The sequence below is a fragment of the Simochromis diagramma genome, unplaced genomic scaffold, assembly GCF_900408965.1.
Source record: "Simochromis diagramma unplaced genomic scaffold, fSimDia1.1 OVJJ01000676.1, whole genome shotgun sequence".
NCBI classification, from domain to species: domain Eukaryota; kingdom Metazoa; phylum Chordata; class Actinopteri; order Cichliformes; family Cichlidae; genus Simochromis; species Simochromis diagramma.
The window spans coordinates 1,615,288-1,641,991 of NW_024387466.1; the positions used below are offsets into that span (position 1 = coordinate 1,615,288).

Below are 26,704 nucleotides of genomic sequence, written 5' to 3' on the forward strand. Positions count from 1 at the left end.
CCTGAAAAAATAGCAAATCAAGCAAGCAATCATGGAACCTGGTGTCCAGGAAATCTGAACTGTATTTTATATATCGGGTATGTTTTATGCACAAAAGAGCTGATGGCTAATTAGCTGCCTACCGCTGACTGGATGGACTGTTTGACTCCTATTATGCCCTGACACTTGAGCTGGGTATCAGCAGCTTGGTTAGATGCCTGCAGCTATAGTATCTTTATTGTTCTTCACAAGACTAGACAATGTTCTTAGACAGAATCAGCATAGTTTGTTGGACCAATTACCAAAAGTTTTTTTTAGTCTCTTCTCAAGGAGCATAATACAGTCACCCATGAAGACTTAGCGTGAACAAATATAACTAGCTTACATCCTGTGTATCAAAATTTAAACACCTGAAAACCGAGAAAAGAAAAGAAAAACCCAAAACAATAAGATAAATGCTACCATGTACTAATAATCTACTGCAATTTGAGATGAATCCTTCTGATCCTTATTTGATTTGAACTTAAATTTAGTATTTTTCTCATTGCTGTTCTTTTTAGCCCCTTTCTCAATCTAGCCCAATTCACAAATTTGACTCTTTCTTCACTTTATGCTTGAGGCTTGGTACTCCAGTTTCTGCATGAAAATCATTCACACATAGAATTTTATAATCAATGCCCACAGTAATAGGATTCCTCTGGCCATGGGCAATTAATACAGTTTTCTCCTTTTTTCCCTCCTTGCGCTGATCTCAAAGCTACGAGACATTGGCTTCTCCTCATTTACATATTTATTGCATTGGACTCAAATCTGGCGAGTGATTGATGTGGAGCCTGCCTTCTGAATTTTTAGCGGTCTATTATTATGAAAGACATGGAGGGGGGCTGCAGCACGTCAGTGTAATTTTGATTAAAGTTGAAGAGGACAGAATCACGAGTGTTCCCCACCTACTCTCTTTTCCTACACTGCTTAATCCGTGAGGCCAAGAGCTGATTTCAGCCTGTTATTGAGCCTGCGGAGTCAACCATTCACAAAAAAAGAGGCAGATTCACTTGTTAAGATTTTAATCAATGTGTCACTTGCTCCTAAAGTTAATGACAATGCGATTATTTTCAGTTATTAATGGGTCTTTGGAAAACTTTTTCTTTCCCCTCTTCTATTTATTTTGGATCATGTATGTGGCTGTATTGTTCACAATAATGTTACGAGCAGTATCCATCTGTTCATGAATGAAATAATAAAAAATGTTTTGAAAGCATGATTTTCCTCTGCATAGCAAAGGCTTTTGCACACTGAATTCCTTCAGATTGCTTTGCTGCACAATGCAGACTGAGACAAAGACATGACACTGATGGCTGATCAGATGGTAAGCTTGTATGCTCAAGTGTGAAAAACTCTGCTCTGCATATGGTATATGTGCATAGGTGCATGTAATGGGGTGCAGTATGGAGGTGACTGTAGAGCAGTTCTCCAGCTCCAATGGATCAGTTTCAACGTTTCATCTAATGTTTGAGCAAGTTTGGGACATAAAATGTTTCTTGTTTAGTGCAAGCTTTAGCAGTTATAATAAAGTAGCTAACATTCACTCCCATTTTTTAATTAAATGTAAACTCAAACCTTATAAAAGTTTCAGTTCAGGCGAATTTGCCTAAAATCAAAAGCAACCCTCCTTCTCTCATCTATACTTACACCAGCACTCATCTGGAGGCCGGACAGATTCTTGAGAACTTAGATGGCTTTTATCAGTCTGATTTAGATGTAGTAAACTAATGCTGATACATGACATTACTACAAGCTAGCTTGTCAAGCACAGGGATTTCACTGGTTGGCTGCCTTTGTCCTTCAGAGCCAAAGGACGTGCATTATGAGATGCGGTAAACCAACAGTTCCATGTGGAGTTGGCTTTCTATGGTCCACTGATATGCCCTTAATGTATTCAATTTAATGTGACACATCTCTCAAATGGACTCATTGCTGGACTGGACTGATCTTTGCATTTAGCTAAACGGTGCATATCATAACCCATAATGAGTGCCACACAATACACTTCAGTGCAGGCTGTCTTTACTTGAACATATTAATTAATGCATCTTCAGTTCTGGCTTGACGGGCTTTCAGATTCTTTGATGGTGCATCTTGTACTAAACTTCATAACGTCAAATTAGCAACAATAAGTACACATTCCTATAGTAATAAGATGAGGTGACTAAGTCACAAGGAACCTACAGTACACATAGTTCTATAAGTATTTCATTAAATGTAATTAAATTACATTAAATGTAAATCTGTAATAGTTGTGCATACTTATTTTGGTTCAGAGTTTCTACTTTATTCATTTGTTTTTTATTTATTTTGTTCATTGTTGTTCAGTTTTCCTTTCATTTGATAGCTTGTTGGCAAAAAAACCCACAGGAAAGTAAAAAATAAAAAGAGCTTTATTTCGTATTACAGTGTATTCTATGGAAGCATTAATAATAATAATACATTTTATTTGAAAGCGCCTTTCAAAACACTCAAGGTCACTGTACACAGAATAAAAAGCAACATAAAAGCAAGCAATATTGTGAGTCTTGTGCTAAATGGTGTGAAAGGAGAAAACTTTTTACTTTTGCATTTATTTAAAGCTTCTTCAAAACAAAGATTCAAAGAATAATAAAAGCAACAAATATGAAAAGTTAAACTTAAAAATCATAATAACACAAAATAAATTATAAACAGAAAAAAAGAAGGAAAAACTGCCTTAAAAGTGAAAGAAAAAAATGTGATAAAGGCATTAGCAGTTATACAAAGCCAAATGATAAAAATGTGTTGCCTGCCTGAGATCCTCAGGCAGGGAATTTAGTAATTGTGGTGTCCTGGCTGCAAAGACTCGATCACCTTTAGTGACTAATTCTTCTAAGTCTTTAAAAGTCTGTAGCAGATGGCGGTCTGTGGAATAACTGTACAGATGTTCGACTTTCCAAAAATTCAAATACACCGTGCATCTAAATGAGAAGCTGGGCATCCAACAATGTGTGACTAATTCATCACCTGGAGAATCTGAATATCTGTACAAATTCAACTGCAATCAACCTAAAAGCTGGTTAGATTTCAGTCTATAGCTCAAAGCGACCGACCAACAGGCTGAGTAGACTACAGAGCCCTGTAGTCAGAATGGCTCAGACAATTATGTTTGTAGTAGCATTTGCTGAGAGACACGGTAACAGTAGATAGCATCTTTTTCCCGTCCCACCCTTACCAACACGTCCAATATACTGTGAGGATCTATCGCTGCTTCCATATTTTCTATACCAGTTGATGACCTACAGTGATAATTGTGATGTATGGCCAAAGGTGCTGGACCTCGGCTGCTGACCTTTCCACAATCTCATACTGGGGAACCTTTTCCATCGACCTCCATTGCCCCTCCCCATTTTCCACAGATCGTATTCCGGGGGCTCCAACCTTCCTCTCCCCTCCTCCTCAGCCATGTACATATTGTAGTTGGCTCAACGTACGAAGCCCGAAACACTCCAGTGGTTCCATGAATGTTAATGCTGGGATAAAGGAGCAGAGGAGAGGGGAGGGAGGCACGGTACAAGGGACAACTTTACCTGGCCTGTAATGCACAGCTATATGAAGCTTCTTCCATGTTACAGTTCATATTGATTAAGCCATGTTTTCCTTGTTATAGTATGTGTGTGAAATATTAAGTGTGTGAGCAGCATTTTCAGGACGAGTCGCAATCACACTCCCCAACCATGCGCTGTAATAATTTCACATTTTGTATACGAAATGTAAGGACGACTTTTTGCTATTTGATCTTTGTGTAATTTTGGTGCAATCAAGATTTTAAAAAATTGCTGCTGATGTGTGCCAAAGTTCACTTCAGTCTTTACCAGGCTTGGGTACAGAGGAAATGGCAGCATTATGAAGTGACAATCACAGAGTGTTGCAAGCTTTTACTCCTGCAGAGGGCTGAAGTGCTGCTTTCCTGCCCTCAAAAGAGGTTCACAACCTCTGTATACCCTGCATTTAAGATGCTCTAAATCATTTATTTAAATATTGATCTATACGTGGATTTGCATTTCAGGAACTGAGTTTGCGTTGAGACACTATCAAAGATTACAAACCACAAAACCTGGGATGCATGGGGAAATATCACTATCGTTCTAATCTCACTATCATGAAACTAAATTCAAACAAAGCCACCAGAGTGACAACAATGTTTTACTTTCTGATATAGGTTCAGCTTCACTGGAAGTTTCAAGACTGCATTTCTATTCTCATATGCATTATTCACAATATATAGCACTGTGCAAAGTTTGGAGCCACCTCTCATTTCTTTATAGTTTATTAGAAACATGGGAAATATGTGTGATATGAAACAACAAGCATAAATGGAAATACAGTATAAGTGCAAAAAGAGACTGAAAGTCAATATTTGGTGATGCTGATAGTGCTCCATTGTGTGCTTTTGCAAAGCTCAATTCAATTCAAATCAATTCAATTTTATTTATACAGCTCCAAATCACAACAACAGTTGCCTCAAGGTGCTTTATATTGTAAGGTAGGCTCTACAATAAGTAGCAAAGTATATTCTGAGTGTTTTCACTGGCAGGGATGTAAAAGTATCCAGGTATGCTTACTGCATTAGCAGTGTGCTTGGGATCATTGACATGCATAAAATGAAGCAGCTGCCAATCAATTTTGTATTGCATCATCGTGGGTAAAAATGTGACGGTACTTTAATGATTTCAAAGTACCATAAGTTTTGACAAAATCCTCAACACCGCTGTTTTATAAATGGCTGTAGACACTCACTGCTGGACCGCTCTCCTGAACACTTTTAGACTTAGTGACATTTTTAACTAAAACAAAAACTTTAATCACTCAATAAGATTTGTTGCCACTGATTTTCAGTCCAGTTGTGTCCAGCCTTTCTTCCTTCTCCAAGAATGGCTTCTTGATTGCTACCCTTCAACTGAGATTATTTCCAATTGAGGCTTCACAGAGCAGTAGATGGATCAGCTGAAGGGCCAGATGCATCTCTCAGATCTTGTGTCAGGACATTTCTGGATCTTTTTTCATCATATCACGACTTTTATCTTAGGCCTGTTCCTTCTTTTCTCCTCCACTTGTCCAGCTTCTTAAAACTGCACCCCATGGTGTGCAGTGTGTCTTTCCAACAGCATTGTATGATAACACACTTTTTAAAATTGCACATGATGCAACGTGAAATGTTTTTTGGGGTTTTTTGTCAGTTATTGAAAAAAAAATATTTTCCTCAGTGTGCCTTCAGTATATAACCTGAAGTAAGAGAAACAGGTTTGAAGCCAACATTTATTTCAATACCGTCGGTGAAAAATTAATTTAAAAATGACCACATACTCATAAAATTGATAGCATTGTAGTGCCCTGGCCTGTTATAAATTTGCAGTATGTCTGAAATGTAAAAAGACAGGGAGGGACGCAGAGATGAGATGAGCTCTTCAAAATCCTCTGCCTGGAAAAAAGGGGAGAACAGCTGGGACCTGGCACTCCCTCTGTGTCTGTCTACTCTTTGTCATGGCCAAAAGACTCTTGTTTTCAGGCAGTAATCAGACAGCCCTGGGGCTCTGTAAAGACCCTGTTCTCTTTTCATCTCAACTGTTGCATACACCCTGCTAATTGGAATCCTGCAACTGGGTCACAGGCATTGTCTCTCAAGTGCTGTCAAGTCATTGTGACGCGTGAATGTGGAATTATGGTTGTCTCCGATGCATGATTGAGTCTTCTCATCGTAATGCCTCTTTTTCAGTCTCATCACAGATGTGAATTTTTCCCCCTTTCTTTCACTAATATTTCTTTCTGCCCCCTCCTGTTTTTGTCACTTTTTTTGCGTGACACCAGAAGTCACTGGGGCTTGTCATTTGGGTAAAGATGAATATTTAATTCAACTGTAGTAACATTTAAAGTATTCTTCTTTATTTATTTATTTCCAACAAAGCTTATAACTATATATCAGCAGATCCGGTTTGCATCCTTAACTAGAGAAAGATCATTACAAGTTTCTGTCAGTTTCACCTACTGATCCTCTTCCCTCCAGTGGCTGACGAGGAACCTGATTTCGCAGTTTGTCAGTGATTAAAAGCAGAATTAATCGGCCTAGCATGCCACTACAAATGAGCAAGAACCCTCTGGGAGACCAGCAAGACCAAGCAAGGCACATTTCCAATTATACTACCAAATGAATCATTTCTTTTATTGGGCCGTCTATAATTGTGGTGGGTATTGGGTGCATGCAACTCAATTTGTCTTACATATTTGTTGGTAACATGGTAATAGAGTTGACAGAGCCAAGGGGATGATATGAAAGAAAGAGCCGGAATAAAAAAAAAAAGAAGAAAAAAGGGGAGGATGAGCTAGATCCCTCAATATTTGTTTGATCTGCTTCATCCTCCTTAATACTGTTGAAGTTTAAAAGCCAAAGAGAAAAATGGCACTTTAATCATCTGTGGATTGAGGAATGGGAAGACTATCATTTTCAAATAATCAGAAAATGTCTCTCCAGAGTCACAGACTTTGTTCTGACTACTGGAATTAACGAGGCTTCCAGTGATGTGATTATCAGTCGCCGGAATCATCGATACAGAAAAATAATTGACAAATTAAATTAGCATAAATTCTTGAAAACAAGACATTTGTTAAAAAAAAAAAAAAAATCAAAAAACTTTAAACTAAGTTGGGTAAGCTTTATTTAAAGTTGAAGTTACATTTAGAGCACATCGTCATCAGTGGAGATTATTTTCCGTCTTCAATTAGGAAACATCCAGTTACTTAGAAAGCAGCTGGGAAGCTTGTCAGTACAGGTGTCAACACGCACACACAGAAAAGGCACAGCAATAACTATGAAGCCATTTCACATTGCCAACATTGGTATTCAGCAGGGCATTGACACAATGATCCAAAAGTCTAAATTTAACAATGTAGTGCCCTTTAGCTGTTGTTATTATTAGCATTATGTACTCAGTTCCTAACAACAGGTTGTCTTTCTATCATAACACAAATACAGTCGAATATGTGATTCAGAAGACTGGTTTAAATGGTAAAAATAAACAACATTTCATACACCAGACGTAAAAACTTCAGCAACAGTTGATTACAGTTAAAATGTAACGTATATGTGAACAGTAGCTTTTATCATTTCACAGACATTTTTAAAAGATTTGGCCATTTGATTGTTAATTCAAATACATCTCTTTAGAAAAAAAATCAGAAACTCAAACAAATAAAACATAAATTTAGAACAAGCTTAACTTAAGACTCAACAGCTGTCAAAAAAAGAGGAAAAAAGATCTTTCTGAGCAAGCTTACGTTTTAAACTCCGTCTCCATTTCGTATTCAAGCTTTCGTCAACTCTCCGTGCGTTACTGTTTGTTTCCCTTTGTGCATTTATGTTTGCACGCATGCTAGATGCAACATTTCAAATGCAGGCTTGATTCTGGCTGCAATGTAAGGGAACAGTAAGCACTAAAGTGCCTCTAAAGCAGCATTTACTGTGTGAAGGGGACAGCTGTGGTTTTGTTGTGAGGCGAGCTGCCCATTGCTCACTGCAGGGTAACTGTGCAATAGTTGGGGTTTAAAAGGGACCTTTCTGCTGCTCCCTGCTGAGCTCCCCTGTTCAATTCTGTCTTTGTTCAGTAACTAAGTGCTCCATGCTTAGGAGTGTAAAAAAAACCCTTTCTTTCTAACTCCTCTATCAATGTGTCGCCACTGTTGAGCTGGTCATCAAAACGCTTGCAAATCTTAGCAAGCGTATGTCACAAACCTAGGTGTCTTTTTAAGAACAGCGTGTTTAATTTATACTTGGGAACACTCCAGTTGAAAAGCATGGATTATCATGGAAGCATAGACATCCTCTCGAGTCATCTGTGTAAACTCCAAACGTATTATTAAATTAAATTCACTAGATATTTCTACATTGTCATTCTTTTAATTGCTCTTCAGTACAAAACACATGAATTCATCTTAAACACTAGCACATGTGTACTGCCATTTACAAAATGTTATAAATGATGTCAGTCAACTCTTGATCACTGAGAATCATTGCCAGCGGTTCATTAACAACGTGGCTGCTGCCAGCGGTCATCACGCTGGCTCCTCTAGCCTCAATCTCCAGATCAGGTTGAACCAGGCTCTGTTTAGGTCTGACTATGGCCTAAGCTGGGCTTTAAGCCAAGCATGGGCAAAGACAGGCCCCCACTAGGAGGATGCTGATGTCTCCATAGTGGACAGGATACGTACCACTTCTGCTCTCTGAGTAGGTGAGATGTGCTGGGTCATGTGCACAATAGAATCCATGGCAACCTCTGGATTGGCTTGAACAAGGCTGGGAGAAAAAAAAAAGAGAGGGAAACAAAAGAAAATGAGCCTGTCAGGTGGGCGAATGAAGGTTAAGAAAGGAGAAAATGAGCTATTTAATTCCAGCACTCAGCAGCAGTTTGCGCTGTTGCACAGCTTTGAATGATCACCTGCGAATCTGCTTGAGGATGTGGTCTCTGCGGATGTACTTGATGTTCTCGTCGATGACTGATCTCGCACCCTCTTCTTCAGCTAGCTGCCTCTCCAGCCATGCCACCACTTCTTCATTGTTATCCCACAGATAGGCCTGCAGAACACAGAGAGCGTTAAAGGACAGAAAATGAATCATTGTATGCAGCATTTAAGCATATATAAAGCCTGAAAATCCCACTTTTTTTCATGATGCAACAATGAATGGAAGTAAAAGCAATTAAAAGTTACACACCATATTAAAAGATAAAATTAGCAAAATATCATGAATCAACAAATAAATATCAACATCAACAACAACAAAAAAGATGGACAGGCACAAAGTGGGGGCCTGATGTCTTGCTGACTGGACCTGATGGAAAAATTAGTATTCATGAGTGCTGGCATTTTCTGTTCCCAAACAAAGCCAGGCTGGAGGGCTTAGTGAAGATTTGGGGGTTTAATGGGCTCTTGCCTTTTTATGAACAGTCCTGCTTGAGGTCCACAAGAACATTTAACGCCCTTATTAATCATTTTTAATCTGTTTGCTTTTAATTAAGAAACAGCGTGTTGCTCTCCTATCTGCACGTGCCAGGGCCGTGATTAATTGTGGCTTAAGACAGCCAGTCCTGATTAGGGTAATGTATTAGCTAACAAGAAGGCCACTTCTTAAGAGATCTCAAACACTGAGCTGACTCCTGTCACCCCAGCGGCTGGAGCTCTGAGCCTTAGAAGCAAGGAAGCACAGAAGGAAGGAAGGAAAGATGATGACTTTCACAGAGCGATACACAATGAGACATTACAAAAAAAAAAAAAAAATCTAACATGAAAGGCACTGAAAAGCAGAAATGTCTACAATTCTGTGTGGTTGTGTGGACATGATGAAAAGGTTCACTACATGACAGATATTTTGTTATTCCACAATTCTGGTTTCAGTCTACTGTGAAAATAACTAGAATTTACCAGTATTTTAAATATTCAAAGTTTTTATTTTGAATGAATTCTACACGATCCCCTCGCTCTCTAAAGTCAAACTTTAAAATTTATGAACCACCACATCCTTCCATATTATCATACTTTTCACTCAGAGCCAATACATATTGAACGATTTTACAACAAAACCTAAAAACGCCAACAAAATACTTTTTACCTTTACAGCCCCCTCGGCCTCCACAAACCAGCGGCGCAACATCGCCTGGATCTGCCCATCTGTCAGCTCGCTGTTGGCCACCTGGATCTTCCTCTTTACGGTTTCCTCCAGCAGCAGACGCCGCAGACGCCAGTAGAAGAACTGACGGGATGTCTGCCATTCTAGGATATCCTGAAGAGGCAAAAGACAAGCATCTAGCGTTACAAAGAGCTGGTATCATGAAGAGCTACGTTTTAATCCTGCTGAATGCCAATTTTAATGTGGAGTATTGCCTTCTCTATCAAGTGAAGCCAAAGGTGTGGCACTCAGGTAGCACTAATTAAGTAGACCACTGTATTACCTGGCTTAAAAACTGTCTGCTTTGCCACAAATGTCAATGAATTTATAGGTTTCATTCAGCCTTAATAAAATAAAATCTAATTCGACACATTTAAAATGTAATTGTTGTAAAGCGGATTGGTGTGTTAATAACACATGCGGTTCTTCACATTACAGTGAACTGATGGTCTGAGGATGTCTGTTCTCCTTTTCCGTGCTAGTATACTTTAGAATAGGTAATAATCCTCTCCTGTATATAGCATGTAGGGCAGGAAAGAGGGGAAGAGAAAAAAAAAAAAACACCCCGACTGCCATCCATCTGTAAAACACCCCTCTGGTCATGTGAGCAAAGTGTGTATCTGTGTGTATTTGTATGTGAAAGATGGGTCTGTGAAGGCACAGAATGAGATGGGGTCTGCCTAAGGCTGCTCTGTAGTTGCTAAGGTGATAGACCAGGGTCATCAGAAGATAATTATAAGGATGAATCTCGCAGCCTGTTGAGACCAAACATTATTCACTAGGCAGGTGCAGCAGCAGCTAGACTGATACTCCCCTATGGGCTTTTCAGGTTATTCACAGACTACACCTTCATATGTGCACATGTGATAGTGTTAGCTCTCACCGTGATGACCCCCTTCTCTTGCATGCGACCTGGGGTGTCATGGAGGTCCGCAAACTGTACAGCCACCTGATGGTAGATGGGCAAAAGAAACTCCTCACGCTCCTTAAGTTTGGTTTCCAGCTCTTTGCGATCAGGAGGGCTCAGCTCTGGGGTTCCTGTTGGAAGTTTCAGAGTAATAGCATGAAGCATATTAGGCATAGCTCACTGGATTATTCTAAAAAGTTGAATTTAGGGATCAGCAATCAAAAGTGCATGTGCTTATCTACATTTCTGAGCACGTATATGTAACTGTATTTTCTGTTTACCTCTGTACTATCAGCCTATATATATTTTTTATGCAGGCAGTTGCATAGTAGTCCTGTATTTGCCTTTTGGTATGTTATACATAAACACAGGTTCTCTATGAGAATGTAGTTGGGAATCAACTTCTGCTAATAGTGTTTTATTCTAGCACCGCCCCCAAACCCTCACTTCTCTCAGAGCAGACAGATGAGCTCCCAAAACCCTCACAGTAAACCATCACTATGCCGAAAGCTCCAAGAAATTGCAGCATTGGTCCAAGGGGAAAAAAAAAATCAATAGTCTGCATGGGAGAGACAGTAGAGCTAGTGATTAATCTGAGCAGGTTGTGACCGACACATCTCCCAGGGGAATGCAAAAAAGATGACACAAAATCAAGAATGACAGGGAAAGCATATATGCTCACACCTTTTGCTTCTCCCTTAAATGAAGGTAAGGCCAAACGGGGAGGAAGAGAGATAGCCCTAAAGAGGAATACTCAGATTTCAAGTGTGGGGCTTACCCAATTTTTCAGCCAAGCCCATGTAGACTGGATCTACTCTTCTCATGGTCTTGACCAGATCCTTCCTTCTAAACTTGATCTCGACTGTCCCTTCAGGCTCCAACACACCACCTCTGGAAACAGAAAGGATTTAAGTGAGGAAAGACAAGGTATTAAAAAAAATAAAAATCTGCCTCCTTTTCTCCAAAGCTCACCGGCTGTCCTTGTCGGCGTACATCTCCATGTGCCGGGGGTTGATGGTGGGATCTATAACGACCCAGGAGCCTCCTCTCAGCTCAGCCTGCGGGGGGATATAAACCAATACTGGCTGCTTGTACTCTCTCAGCCCATCCACAATGTAGGCCCCGAATTTCAGCACTTGGTCGTACATATCTAAAGAGGATAAAACCATATTAGATGAAGATAGGGTTCAACCACTAATTGGTTGGTGACTGAGGCAGAAGTACCTTTCATCCCTCCAGAAAAGCCCCTCCAATTGGCAAACACAATGAGAGGTAAGCCCTCCCGGTTTAGGTCCTTAATGGCCTGAGCAGTTTTGAAAGCAGAATCTGGGAACCACACCTGTCCTGCCTGTTGGATGAGCTAAATATAAAATAAAAACGAAAGAAGCGGTATCAGTACAAAGGTGTCTGTGAATGTGTTGTGTGCCTGTTCATTCTTGAATATATACACACTCAGTGACCCTTACCTTAGCCTCAGAGTCTAAATTGGCTGGATCAGCTGGGATCGACAGTTCCACTGACCTGGTTTCCACAGCAACAACTCCAGTCGGTATCCCACCGAGTCTGTAAAGAGGCCATCCACTGTTAAAATCTACAAAATACTTTGATATGATTTTTAAAAGCTAATCGATTTTTTTGTTTTGTTTTGTAAATCAATAACGTTTAGTGATGTGTAACCTGGTTTTATTTGGGACTTACCTGGCTCTGCCTACCACTACACTCTGAGCCCACGGCTGCATGATCTCCATGAAAGAGCCATGGTCGAAGAAGCCAAGCTGCCAGGAACCCTTTGGAGCTTTATTGAGAGAGAGCAGAATACATGCACAGAGTAAATAAAGGCAAAAAGTGAAGTTAATTAATGAAAATTCTAAATGCAACACAATCAGATCCACTTCCAAAAAGCATTCTCTCTTCTCGTGATATTTTTAAAATCCCTAGCTTTCTTCTGTGTGCAGACTCAGCGTGTATATTCGCAGGATCTGTCATCTTGGCACCGCCCGTGATAGATGACTGTATAAGCAGACTTGCTCAGCTCTTTTTCTGCCTGTACACCCCAAGAAACATGCCCAGCCTAAGAGGTTACCATTCAATTAAGCTTGGCCACTCATCACTACCAGACGTTGACTGGCTTCCCACACGGTTCCCCGATCTCTTTGCCATCCCAAGCAGTAATTACACTGATGTGGAACCTGCTCAGTCCTGACCTGCAGTGTAAAACACACTGCATCAATTTTGGTGCTGATCTGGCCTTTGGCGGCATGGTGTTAGGCTTCACTGTTTCTTGCTTAGTTTCTTAATAGCCTTTCTCTTGTAATGAATTATTTCAACCTTTAACTCTTAGGCTATCAGGCTGAAATAATAAATCTTTATATTTACTTTAAATAACACAAAAGAAAATGTGGCTTGACTTTTTAACAACTGCTGATGAAGCAATATTAATGATCATTAGAGGAAAAGTGAAGTGTATACATTATTTTTATAGTCAAAGCTTAGATTTGAGAGCTTAGATGCTAAACAAATCACTACAGCTTTTTTTGACTATGTTCAGAATTATAACATCAATAGCATTAATAATTAATAGGATGATTTCTAGTAAATAAAACTGGGCATTTAATACAGAGTAACAAAGAAGCTACAGTGAATAGAAGGTCTGCATTTTTTTTTTTTAAATACACAAATATTACTCGAGAATCGATTTGCTAGTCCAAACATTTTCATAATCAAATTTAAATACGTCCACATTAGGCACTCACTCTGACTGGGGCGTCCTGCCAACATCCAGCGAGGGTCATAAGGAGCCTTGGTAGGTACAAACTCTACCGGTCGATCTATGGGATCCTTGGCATTGAGGATGGGCACTGGGCTAGATTTACACTGAGGAAAAGATCACTCATTATGATCATGATATCACATTATTAAATGAAATTGTACATTACATTATTATATTTACATACGTTCTAAACATCGAGCTGTTACCTTGGGCATGTAGGACAGCCACTGCAAAAGAGTGAAGACTCCCTCAAAGTCATCGCAAACAGTGCAGTGAGTGACACCATTGTTGTGCATGATCTGAACTCCACCGAGCTGGTTGTTGGATGTATACACTTCTCTGCCCAGCACCTAATGTAGGAAAAGGACAAATGTATGGATTTCTGGGGAAATGTTTGACAAAGGTATTTTATTTTAGATCAGGCAACTAAAGAAGGCAATGTTTCAAAACCTGAAGCATTAGTTTCCCGCTTAATTGAACAGAATGTGGATTTACCCTTTAAAAACTAGTCTCAAACTAAGTCAGAATACTGTTGCGCAACACTGGCTGACAACAGGAAGTGTTGTAAACAAGTTTCTAGTCTGTGTATCCAGATTACGGCAGCCTTGTCGATACCCCTCTTTCACAGTAGTCACATTTTTGGGGACAGCGCCTGCTTCTCTTCATAGCCGATTTCCTAACACATTGCATGAATTAACACGTCCCTTTCTTAACAAGAAAACCTAATTCATTATACTGGCTTACATCCATTTCTGGTGTGCAACAAAAACCAATGTATCTGTATACATTTAGAGCCACCAAACTTATTTTATCTTCATGTTGTTCCTTTGCCAACCTGAAGCCATAAAATCTCACTTCCAGCCCACCTTATTTTCATAAGCATCTCAGAACAGGTGGCAGGGCCCTGACATGCTTCTATAAAAATCAGAGAGGAGCTCAATCCCTACCCTCAGCTCTCACCTTTTCAGCCATCATTTACTTTTTTTATTACCATTAATGGTTATGTATCTGGCTACAAATCTAGGGCACTCTCCTAAAGCTGTCAGGAAAGCTGGCTGCCCCAAGAAACATTGCAGTCACCTTGACATACACAAAACCCCTGTGCCTCTGGCCATCGCCAGATTCATTAAGATTCCACTGCGGAGAGAAGAGGAGGAGACAAAGGAGGAGGAACGAAGGGAGATGATTGGAAGGAAGAAAACGAGGCACCAAGTGGTAGCAACAGCTCGCTGGGGTATTTGTGCTAGTAGTTACTATCCATTCCCCATGAAAATAGGAGTTCTTTCCAGCAGTTAATGAAATGATGATCTCTGGGTGGCAGCCTCCTGCTCTCTATTAAGTTTCAGTTAATAGCCAGGAAGTCACATGATAAATGAGCAGGCCAAAAAAAAAAAAAAAAAAAAAAAAAAAAAAAATCTTAAATCAGTGTTGCTGGTTAAAATCATTTTCTCCAAATAAAAACAAAAAAAATGTGTTGCTATTCATCACCTCTATATTGTGGACATTTGTCAGTAACCATTATTGTGATGCTGCTCCTACAAATGGAGCAAAACAGTGGGACAATCTAAAAACAATTGAGCTTCCAGCAAATAGATATACCATCATTGGGCCATTTGCATGGTTTGTCATGTTGTGAACTGTCATCCAATTTGAAATGAAATCATCTTAATGCACTGACAAGGACAGAGAATGGGTAGCAAGCCAAAAGGAGGCAGTGATGCGTGCAGACACGCACACAGACACACACTAATCAAGTGTATACAGGCGAGAAAAAAACCAAAAAACAATCTGCATCAGCAAAACTTTTCATTCTGATTAAAAACAAATGATATGGGTGTCCTGCACTGCAGCCTCTGGCATGTCACTCTATTTCTATGCAAATACAACTTCATGGTGCGCTTTCAATTATTCCACTTTGAGTGGCAGCCAGGCCTGTGGCTGGGATCGGAAAGGGAATCCCAGTAGAACACAGCAAGGCAGAGGGAATGAGCTTCAAAATTGCTCAAACAGGGAGGGGGGAACAAGCCATATAAACCAAAAAATAAAAATAAAATCATCAAAGCACACACTGTTTTCTGTTACATTTTTTTCATAATTCAAAAAAAAAAAAAAGGACGAAAAACATAAAAGACCCATTTGACCTTCCTGCCATATTAGCTGAAAAATTTAAAAGTCAACTAATGAATATATATTGGTTTGCTCATTAAAGCGCAGATGCATTAATTATATGAATTTAGAAACAGCTCATTTGGTGTTCACTCCCCATTACAGGAGAAGCAGAGTGCACATGTGTACAACACAATCATGTTTTTCTTCTACAACAGCAGAAAGGCACCATCACTGTATTCTACTGTATCTAAATTACACAAAAATGACCCATTTCACCTTATTGAGGGCTCCAGCTCCAGTAAGGATGATGTGGGAGTTGTCCACTTGTATGGTCCTCTGTCCAAGCCTCACCAGATAGGCTCCAATACCTATGGCTCGGCATGTGACCTAGAGGAGTGCAAGATTTCCAATAAGCAACCATCCAGCTTTTCACGTCTTTACATACAGCAAGTCTTTCTTCTTAACAGAACATACAAACTTAAGGCAAAGCAGCAGACTACATATATGAATGTGTGTTTGCACACAAGTGCGCACTTGAATCTTACCAGATTCATCGTGATGATCTCCTCATAAGCCAGAGAGGATTCTCCGGCAATCATTCCCGACCCTCTCAGATTCTCCACACCCAGCCCCTCATCTTTACCTATAATGTCAGTGATCTTGTACCTGCGTGACAACACATACATTCACTCAAATCCAGATGCGATGACCCCCTCTTACCTTTGTCTCCATCTGTCACATCTTGTGTTTGAATCTTGAAGATTACAAGCTTATAAAATCATATCCTCACATACAAAATTAACTATTAATGCATACTTAAAAAAAAAAAAAAATTACCTCGATTCACCCTCATCCTCCACATGTTCGCAATGCACTGAGTTTAGAGCTGAAACCTTCTTGTAATCCTGAGGTGTGAGGTAGAGATACTTGAAACCCTGTAGGAAAAACAAAACATGCAAATGAAATAATGTTGACAGCTTAAAAATTGACAAAAATGAAGATGCAGCAGACAAAAAGTCAGGAATTATTTTTTTTTTAAAAGACAGAAAAAAAAGAACAAAAAAAATAATTGAGAGAACAGATTAGTCTCAGAATTTATATACTACACCTTTAGTAAAAAATAAATACTTAATACATAATAATAAACCTTCAAATGCAAATACACTGAGATAATGACAGCAATTCTGAAACAAAAAAATCTTTTAGAATTATGGAAAACTAAATAACTAAAACTTACTAAAATAAGTATTAGGAATATTACGATATTCTCAATAATTATCTACAAATAGTGATTAGTGGATTTCACTTAAAATAAAAACAATAATTCTATACACATTTAAATTAAAGTTTAAGTATAGCCTAATGTCTCTGAGACTCTGCTGGCTGACCTTGTAAGGATCAGCTGGATCTTGCCAGGCCACATGAAACATATGTCTGATTTCCTCTGCCAGACCGATGCGGGCACCGCTGTTGGCCGCAATATAGAGTCGGGGGATGCCACTTTCCCGAGCCATCTCTGAGGCTCGCAGGAACAGCATGTCCTCCTGGGGCCCAAAGGAGCCTATCTTGTGTGTGATGTCATTGCTTATGACAATGATCTCGCGTCCTGCTGGGTACTCTGGGGTTCGCAGGGTCATCCGCCATGCCACCATGCCAATCTGGAGAGATCAAATAGGGAAACTTTAACCCAATAAATACAGAATATCTGTAAGTATTAGACAATAAATAATCCACATTAGCTGCATAGTTGTTTTTCTGATTTTGACCATGTTTGCTCAACGGTGGAATAAAAAGTGTGAAATCCTCCATATTTGTTGAATCAAGACAGAATCAGAACGCAGCTTTACATCTTTGGAATAAATAGAAGTATAATATATACAGTCGTCTATTTATCTATACTACCATCTTTATTGCATCAGAGCAAAAGAAAATGTGTACATTCTGAAATAAGAGGCGAGTGTGTCAAAAAATGTCAATGTCAAAAATTCCTGCTTTTTCAAGGTTTGTTTTCATGCTTCAAGCTTAAACACGGACCTCGTTGCCCCCTGGCAGTCGATTCATCTGTACCAGCTGACCTTGAGCATCAAGAACCAGCTCTGTGAAGGTGAGCAGCTCAGAAGGAAGAGGACACTGAGGTAAGTCGGCATAAGCCTGACATGAATGCCACAGCTTTTTCAGAGCCTGAAGATAGGATAAAATAGGCAGCATGTTAATATGTTATTATTTAGTACATCTAAGCAGAAGCTAAATATAATAGGCACGTTTTTGTACAGTACCTGTCTGAACATTTCTGGAAAGTCGTAGACATAGGTGGTTCCCAGAGATTGTGCTTGGAAGCGTTTAGACTGCAACAGGTCTTTGGTAACATACGGTGTATTGATGAGCATGCCATGCAAGGGGCCCTGCTTGTCTCCATATGCTTGGAACATAATCTGGAAAAAGGCCAGAAGTGGTCACTTTAGTGATACAATGATCTCTTCAACAACCTTGGCATTAAGATGAAATCAAGATGAAAACACATGACAGGAAAAAAAAAAACAACTAAAAAAAACGTGATAATGATTAAAAGCACTTCTCATAGTTACTGGACATCAAAAGAATTCCTCTCATGTAGCGCTCTCACTATGTTGCAACTTTAGTATGTGTTATTACTTCATTATTTATCCTCCCAACAATATTACATTTTAATGCATGAAATGAGTACAGCTAAAACACTTCGAGCTGTCACTTTTGTTGGTAACCATATAACAGTCTTCACATAAAAAACAAACTGTGAATCTCTTATATTATGGAACCATTAAAGCCACCACAGAGCAAACATGAGAAAAAGACAAAAATAAGACATGAAATGTGTTGAAGATGACAGAAATCTTCCTTCATTGCTTCATGTAGCTTTCATCTCTTCAGCACTGCCTTACTACTGAATGGATGGCCGTGACCACTGAAAGATGAATGGACGGCTGGATTGATGAATCTCACATATCTTACCTGAGTTACCCGAGTTTAGAAAAAAGATATTGCTAAAAGAACTGTCCAATGGGCTATGGGCAAGACACCATACTGGATCTCTACTCCAAATAATAAAAACTTGAAGTTTCTATTATGATATATACAACTGAGAAATTTACAACAGAGTCTGGTAAATTGTACTCTACAAGCTGAGGTTTCCAGGAAGGAGCTGATGCCCTTTACCAGTGAATGGACAATAAGGAGATGAGATGGATGATGTATGAGTGCCCCACCTGTCGGTCTTTGGGCCCCACCTGTCCCGTTCGGGAATCAGTGACCTCCTTGTAGAGGCTGATATCCAGGTAGTAGCCAGATTCATTTGTAAGGAAGAGGCGGATGGGAATTTGCTTTCCCGTTGGAGTCAAGCGGATGTTAATCTTCAACTCGGCCTGCAGGACTCGAAGCTTCCACAGACGGCTGCCGTAACGCATCACCATGGAGCGCACAGACTCCTCGATCTGAAGTTCACAGGAAAAGATTAGCAGGAAGCAAACACAGTGGCAGTAATTTACTCTGTCAATCAGATATTTGTGGGTAATATTTTCCCAGACCTTTGATGGGTCCATGATGACTGTAGGGACAAAGTTGAGGAAGATATGGTTACAGTCAGTTCGCACAGTTGTGTTGTTGAAAGCCACCTCCAGTTCATCCATAGCTTCCAGCAGCAGGCGCTCTGCTTCATTGTGAAGGTATTCAAAGGAGGCCTCCTAATAAAAGAGGAGGAAAAAATAAATCTCAACAGCACTGAACACGGCAGAATTTGGGGGCTAAAAATGAAAGGCAAAAAATAGAAAGTTTCTCATCCAAAACCCAGCTTGTAATCTTACCTTTGTTACCAGATCAGAGTGGCGGATAATGGCACGGACAAAGAAACGGTAGTCCGTAACTTCTGTGCCCACCTCCACTCGGGCTGCACCCAGATACAGGTGCATCTTGTGATTGGCACATGGAATGGCAGTGAGAGCAAAATTCCGCATGCGGTTGAGCTCCAGCTGGAATGCTAATGCAGGCTCTAAATGACGATAGATCCGGTCCTCCTCAAACTATTGAGAAACAGACAGGATACAATAACAAACAGTAACACAGTCCTGCAGAGACAAGTTTGTTTCAATATTTTACTGAGCACCTCAGTTTTTTTCTTAACTAGCACCTCTAACATTAACAGACACAGTTTAAATTGGCAATTTCACGATTGCTCAGTTGGTTTAAGTGTAAAAAGACGCCCATGAGCCACACACTGTATTAAGTAAATTAAGTCATGGGCAATATCAATCTCAGAAAGCTGCTAATGGGTGTCATTTCTCTTAAATGGGGGACATAATTAAAGAGTTCATTAGTTTAATGAGTTTTAGTCATGTCATTGTAGTGAAACTATCAGGAGTAGCAGAAATGAAGAGCCATCACTGACTGCAACTGAATGAAAGTTAACACTGCTTGGAACGGGTGGTCAGTCTGTTTTTTTTCCCTAAACAGGCTGTTTCATTGTCATGGGAATAATCCGACATACATGTGCATTAAATACACAGTATATTCATCTTTCCAATAGAGGTCCCTTCTCCATAGGCTCAACATTAATTTGACATTCAAGCAAAAATACATTTTATATGACAGTGATGATTTGGATTTGTGTTATGTGAGCACCTACCTTGTCCCTGGCACGGAATGTGAAAAATTTAGGAAATTCCCTCTGTGTAAATAATCATAAGACAAAGAAATAAATGAATCAAAATGTTGTACATAACAGATTACATTTTCTATAAAGACAGCAATTCTGTGTTAAGAATGACAAATTAATTAGACTTTCACCAACTGTGCCTAATTACAGCAGCTCAAAAAAAGCCATTATGATCTTTGCTGAAATAGCTATATGGAAAGGAACAGTCACAATTAGGACCTTAATCGACACGCAGGGGGCCCTGTGTTCTTTTACTGCGATAATTTACCTATCAAGAAATCACTATGTATTCACCAAAGCAGAGGGCTAACATAATAATAGCAATGGGCTCAACATATAAGCACCCATTACATTCTAATGCATAAAACATGTCCTCCTTTGAGAGATCCAGTGATTCTCTGAATAATGCCTGGTAGGCCTGTCTGATGTTATCACATGAAGTCTCCCACTTGCCAAAATAATGCCAGATGGATTGGAGACGCCCTCATCACACCACAAGCTACATAATAATCCGATGACTGGCAAAAGTATACACAGTGTAAACCTTCATAGCTATGATTTAACACTGATTGCAAATGACCCACTGCAATATAGTGAACTGAAGAAAAATCTTTTCAGAGTGAGCATGCATAAAACAGTAGCGGCCACAATGATAGGGACATCTGTTATTATGACAATGACTTTGTCTTTTCTATTCAAATCCCTGTCATCTAAATGCAACTGGTCTCTTGATAATATGTCAAACTCTGAAAGACAAATGGTACATCACAAAACTGCCACATCTGGGGGTTCAAACTCTTATGTGGCTAAAATGTGTGGTCCCATCACTAATAGGGCATTTCCATCTAAAAATGATGAGCTCACAATCTGTGTGATTTATTTAAGCTGGTATAACCGAGCTGTAAAAAAACAAACAAACAAACAAAAAAAAGCAGCTGCAGGATGGCAAAGATTAAAAAAGTCTGTGCTAAACAGAATTAGTGTATGCATGTTAATACACTATCATTAATCTACCTCCTGTAGGTGGCGTTTCCAACAACATCTACAGTGATATTTTGCATTTCCTATGTAATTTGTGTTGGTTGTGAAACAAATGCACTGTTGACGACAGAATTCTTCTGCCTTCCATTACTTACATGAAACCTTTGGTCCACCTCACAGTTGACTTGCTTCCTGAAATCCTGTCATCAAAAATGCAGCAAAAGCAAGGCATGCAGAAGGAGATACAGAGACAAAAGAGGAAAACCAGCTAAATTTCAAATGCAAATTATTACCACAATTACTACAGTATTGCCACACATAAATTAATAAAATATTAGTGGTAACAAAAAGATCAGATGCAAGCTCAGTTTATTTCTGATATTTTGGTACATGCGGTTCAGTAGTGCCGAACTGATGGCATGCAAGGCAGCTGATGGTGAAGATGGATGGTTTTCTGAGTTTTAAGTTTTAAATCAGAAGCCTCACCTTTTGAGCCACGAGGAAAGTCAACCTTCGGATGCCATGTTCAAACAGCAGAGATTTCTGGAATAAGAAAAAAATGTTGTTAAAAAAAAGAAATAAATATATATATTTATAGTCAGGATGATAAGAACGAGCTAAGTCATCTCATATATTCTAATCCATTTTCTTAACTGACAAGATACAAGGTTTTTCCTGTAGATGTCTCCCACCTTTGACTGAGTGAATTCCCGGAACATAGCTGCCAGGCCATCATCATCAATGTCGCTGTCAGTCTTTATAGCAACATTCAGGATATGGATAGGCTCATCCTGGATACTCTGGGTGACAAAGCAAATACACATCTAATTCGAATCCTTAATTATAGGGGTCAGTGACAGGCTAGTGACTAGTGCAAGTCTGCCCTCTTCACCTTGTTGTCCTCTTCACCGTACAGCACGGGATTGCCTCCTTCTGGGAAGGTTGGACTTTGTGGAGGAGAGTCAGAGAAGCAGCTCAACATATCCGTTATGTTCCTATAAAATATTTAAAAAATAAATAAAAACGATTAGTGATACTTTTACCTCCCAATAAAAACCACTCAAGTTTAGAATTCTTTTACACAAGGACTGACTTGGTGAACTCCTGGAAGCTGCGGAAAGCCACCATGGCTCCCATGCGCTGGCAGGGTGGTGTAAAAGACGTGTCAAGCAGAACGTCGCTCACACTGGCCATGTGCACCATGCCGTAGTGATTCAGGTTGGATGAGAATGACATCCTAAGGTGTAGACAGAGAAATATTAAAAAAGGCTCGAATGTTTAAAAAAAACCCAAAACAAACAAAAAAAAACAAGTAGTAACAAAACGCCACCAAGGAATGAACATAGGAAAAGAGCTATACCGTAGGCAAGGACATTTAGATATATCCTGTTACGATAACACCGCTTTGCAGAGAACAAGACAACGTAAAACCACCAGAATGACCCCTCAAGTATCCAAGTTTCATTTTGATGTGTGTTAGTCCTTTGATTGTAAGCAGGCAACCCCAAAGTTACAGCTTGTATAAGCACTCGAGAGGGCTTATGTGTCAAACCTGTCCACAGTATCCAAATCTGATGCATTTTTCTTCTCAGCATTATCATCCTGTGATTCATTTTCTGGTGCTTTAGGGTCCTGGGGTTTAGTTTCCTCTAATTTAGTGTCCATGACTTTAAGATTTTCCAGGACTGAAGGAAACATTTTCCTGGCAGGACAGTCAGAGGTTTCAGTTTTGGAGATGCGTACTAGTATATGATTTCTACCAAAATTTTATGTGATCATCTTAAACTATATGACATACATAAGTTATCTTAAACTTGCACAATACTGAAGCACATACACGCAGCAGTTAGACACAGAGCAGTCATTTCAACAGAAACAGGCACCCATCAGTAAAGACATTTTTTGGCAGAAAGGTTGAATGCCATAGGCCATGCAGATGTCAGTAAAATTAAATTACTCTGCAATTATCAACCAGACTAGACCAAAGTTACTAAATCTAAACACATAAAACAGCTTTATAACCAACAACTAGATAATTAATCTCAACTTGAATTACAGCTTTATTCATCCAGCTAGCTAGTCATCGGTAGTTGATGCAATTAAAAGAATGTTTTACCTGTTTAGAGTGGGGATGTTCCCTCTGCAATCAAATAACATTGATTATCAAGTGGTTAGTGACAGGCATCAGAAGGAAGACATTTAAGGTGTAGCAATGTGTGCATGTGATTATATGTGTCCCTTAACATATTTTTGCACCAGGAACAATCAAATTATTCTGTGACTTCACACATAAAAAGATTAACGAGAAACACATCTGATGTAAATGCAGCCAATTACATTTGTATCCTTGGTGCTCTGTATGTGTGTGTGTGTTTGTTTGGGAGGGGGGGGACTGGAAAATTTCATGGGTGGAGTTTCAGAATCTTGTATGCATCCACTGCATATAGAAATGGATGTAATGAATGGTAAAATTATGGTAAATAACTCTTTCTCACAATAAACACACATTTTGCTACTTAACTGCTTCCTCTACACATGCATCACGTGATCCAAAAAGAAACAAACAAACAAACAAACCCTGTTCAGAGACTAACTCTGAACAAAGAGCGGATCACGTCACACTCTCATGCCGTTCTGTATGTCACAAATAATGATGCAAAAATGAAGGTTAATTTATACACAGTAAAACACAAGCATGCGGATGGATGAGTGCAAGGATTTCAAAAAATAAGCACTACTTAGTAACCACAAGCAAATGCATTGAAACAAACAAAAAATACACAAAACATGCAATCACACATGGACGAACTGAACCCAGCTGCTGAAACTGAGTGAGTGCAACAGAAATGCCACAGTACTGTGTCTGTTAAAAACCTTTTCAAATACTGAGCATGTACAATAACTTCTGACTTTTTTTGTGCCAGATGTTTTTTTTTCCCCTCAGAACTTAAGCAAGAGCACGTGACCTGAAACTCTTGATTCTCAATTGCTTAATTGCTCAGTCCTGTTTTAACAAACCAAGAAAAGTATTTTCAGTGGTGAAAAATACCTTCTTTTTTTGCACATGACAACATTTACAGGAAAAACAATGGCGAACAGTGACACAGAGGTAGGAAAAAAAAAACAAAAAAACAAAACAGGGACCGTGGATATAAAAAGTGCACACATCCCTGCTGGGGGAAAAAAATAATGAGACAACAATAAATCATTATAAAAATTCTTCCCACCTTTATTGTGACCTATAACTTGTACGACTCAAGAGAAAAACAAACCAATCTGTTATGGGGAAAAAAATGTAAACATAAAAAATGTACAATAAGCTGGCTGCATAAAAATGCACACCTCTAAAACTAGTACATTACTGAAGCACCTTTTAATTTAAACGTGGCATTCAGTTTTCTTGAGTACACAGTTGTCATCAATTAGAGACTCTCGTTAACCTCGCATAAAGTTCAGCTGTCCTAATAAGATTTTGCTGACATTTACACCATGTCTATACTATGGGCTAGTGTTGCAAGACTGAAGCCTATTCTGACAAAGAAAACATCCATACACAAGTCTCCTAAAAGCTTGTGGGAAAAATGTGATACGGTCTGAAGGTTGAACTTTTTGGCACAATTTCATACAGAACGTTTGGTGCTAAAACCACTCTATGCATTACCAGTACTTAAGGTGAAGCACGGTGTTGGCAGTATCATGCTTTGGAGCTGCTTTTCTTTAGCTGGAAACTTAAGTGTTAGTGGAGTGGACAGAACTCAAAACATTTCTACCACCAGTCACAAGAAACCCTTCAAGTTTCTTGCAGACAGCTGAATTAAAGGTTGTGCACATTTATGCAACCAGCTTATTATGCTGATTTGTTTCTTCAATTGAATTGTACAGGTTATAGGTCACATTAAAGGTACCAAAAGTTGAGAATTATTTATTGTGGTTTTAATTTTTATTTCTCAGATGCTTGGCATTTTAACTAGGGTGAGTATGCTATTTATATCCACTGTACTTAATAATAAGTATTCTTTATCTTTTAACAGTTACAGTATAATAGGTCATGAAAGTTTTATGCAGCCATGCTACACCTTCACTTGGGATTTAAAAAAAAAAAAAGAGATAATAAAATGTTGTAGAAAACTGTAAGACAGGAAAAATTCAGGTTCCTCTATTTAGAAACACAGGCATAAGCAGCAACTGCAGCACATCATTGCAGGTCCCGCTGCTAACACGCAGACTAATATTATTATTGTTGTGTTGTCACCTTGCAAGCAATTTTGATAAAAGCTAACTTTTAATGAAAAATTCAACATGAGAGTATGAGTAGAATTACTGATGGCACGGCGTCCTGGGGAAAGGAGGGGGTCAGGACAGCAGAACAGTAATGCACATGTACGCGTTTCAGCTATTTTCATGAGCAATACCTGTTGGGATGTGAAGTGGGAAGCATGAACTGAAACTCTACTATACATGTGTTGTCCTTCAGTTGTCGATGCTGAACACTGTTGAGCTCGTAGGCGATGTATGCTCTCCGAACATACACCTGACATTATTGAAGACAGGCAATACTGGTCAGATATGTGAAGTGCTTGTAAAGTTTGTTCAACTTAAATTCAGAGAAACTGATTAATAAACAAGACTCTTATTCCTCTCACCTCCAGGGCAGCCATCCTGACTACCTGATTGCTGTGGTAGAAGAAGTTGGGGAGAACGTCAAAGATGGATGTCTCTGAAAGGATCAGTTTCTAGAGAAAGAAAAATAACAAAGAAAAAAAAAAAAAGTATAATCATACACCTTGGACATTTTGCCTGTTGTTGTGAAACACATGCACAGCCACAACTACTGCTCTTGCCCTTTAATGCTCACCTGAAGGTTCTCAATGCAGAACTGGTGCCCATACATATCGATGGCAGAGAGAAAGATTGACTCCACCTGGTTGTGTCGTAGCTCATAAGAGGGAAGGTGGGAAGCTATCAACACCTGGAAGAATAAGATAAATGTGCTCTTCAGGTATAGCACAGCAAACACTACTTAATTATGCTTTCCTTTACATTTTCTGACAGTGTCAACCTTTACACTGTTTCAGCTACACACTTTGTTGTGCTAATGTGTCACATGTTTTACTTTATATTTATTTTTAAAGAAATGGAGAGCATATAGTGACATCTGGTGGGAAAATACTAAATAAATAAAGTCTGGTAGTGAGTTACATTTATAGTTGTGTTGGTGTTTCTGTATTGCTCAGCGATCACAGGTGATTCTGAGCTTTGATGTTGCACTTTGACAAACAGTTACTTTTAATAAAACAGCAACGAGAAAAAACTTCTCTCTACACAGACTGTCAGAGATGTATGGATGAATATTAGCAATTGCATTACTAAAATGAGCAAGCTAGATACAACTACAAACTATGACATTTTGTTTCATACTGTGCTTACAGGGCACATTACTGCTCAACAGAACAATCACAGAGTTTAAGGCCCATGTTGCTGCAAATTATCTTAAAAGTGCATGTCAGGCTACGCCAGAGGTTAAAAAAATCCACAGTCCTACCAATTAGGCATTAC

The 26,704-nt window shown here is 39.2% G+C and overlaps 1 protein-coding gene across 7 annotated transcripts in view; it reads right to left on the minus strand.

The window, feature by feature from the left end:
- Positions 1 to 6,678: 6,678 nt before the first annotated feature.
- Positions 6,679 to 26,704, minus strand: part of acaca (acetyl-CoA carboxylase alpha) — a 31,489-nt gene continuing 11,463 nt past the window's right edge. For 2 of the 7 annotated variants that reach the window (XM_040014622.1, XM_040014620.1), the window contains exons 25-55: positions 26,004 to 26,117; positions 25,792 to 25,881; positions 25,561 to 25,679; positions 23,265 to 23,288; positions 22,701 to 22,850; positions 22,242 to 22,385; positions 22,041 to 22,143; positions 21,841 to 21,948; positions 21,635 to 21,691; positions 21,304 to 21,348; positions 20,138 to 20,179; positions 19,320 to 19,535; positions 19,044 to 19,199; positions 18,726 to 18,950; positions 17,760 to 17,915; positions 17,518 to 17,664; positions 16,872 to 17,141; positions 16,321 to 16,418; positions 16,029 to 16,149; positions 15,760 to 15,870; positions 13,581 to 13,724; positions 13,358 to 13,478; positions 12,303 to 12,399; positions 12,071 to 12,167; positions 11,829 to 11,964; positions 11,577 to 11,754; positions 11,383 to 11,495; positions 10,581 to 10,735; positions 9,641 to 9,811; positions 8,472 to 8,608; positions 6,679 to 8,329 (exon numbers count right to left, since the gene is read on the minus strand). In XM_040014622.1, coding sequence (XP_039870556.1) covers positions 8,203 to 8,329; positions 8,472 to 8,608; positions 9,641 to 9,811; positions 10,581 to 10,735; positions 11,383 to 11,495; positions 11,577 to 11,754; positions 11,829 to 11,964; positions 12,071 to 12,167; positions 12,303 to 12,399; positions 13,358 to 13,478; positions 13,581 to 13,724; positions 15,760 to 15,870; positions 16,029 to 16,149; positions 16,321 to 16,418; positions 16,872 to 17,141; positions 17,518 to 17,664; positions 17,760 to 17,915; positions 18,726 to 18,950; positions 19,044 to 19,199; positions 19,320 to 19,535; positions 20,138 to 20,179; positions 21,304 to 21,348; positions 21,635 to 21,691; positions 21,841 to 21,948; positions 22,041 to 22,143; positions 22,242 to 22,385; positions 22,701 to 22,850; positions 23,265 to 23,288; positions 25,561 to 25,679; positions 25,792 to 25,881; positions 26,004 to 26,117 — 3,972 coding nt within the window. In that variant the 3' untranslated portion in view covers positions 6,679 to 8,202. The remainder of the gene's footprint in view (positions 8,330 to 8,471; positions 8,609 to 9,640; positions 9,812 to 10,580; positions 10,736 to 11,382; positions 11,496 to 11,576; positions 11,755 to 11,828; positions 11,965 to 12,070; positions 12,168 to 12,302; positions 12,400 to 13,357; positions 13,479 to 13,580; positions 13,725 to 15,759; positions 15,871 to 16,028; positions 16,150 to 16,320; positions 16,419 to 16,871; positions 17,142 to 17,517; positions 17,665 to 17,759; positions 17,916 to 18,725; positions 18,951 to 19,043; positions 19,200 to 19,319; positions 19,536 to 20,137; positions 20,180 to 21,303; positions 21,349 to 21,634; positions 21,692 to 21,840; positions 21,949 to 22,040; positions 22,144 to 22,241; positions 22,386 to 22,700; positions 22,851 to 23,264; positions 23,289 to 25,560; positions 25,680 to 25,791; positions 25,882 to 26,003; positions 26,118 to 26,704) is intronic. The other 5 variants (XM_040014621.1, XM_040014623.1, XM_040014624.1 and 2 more) reach the window with 5 other exon arrangements.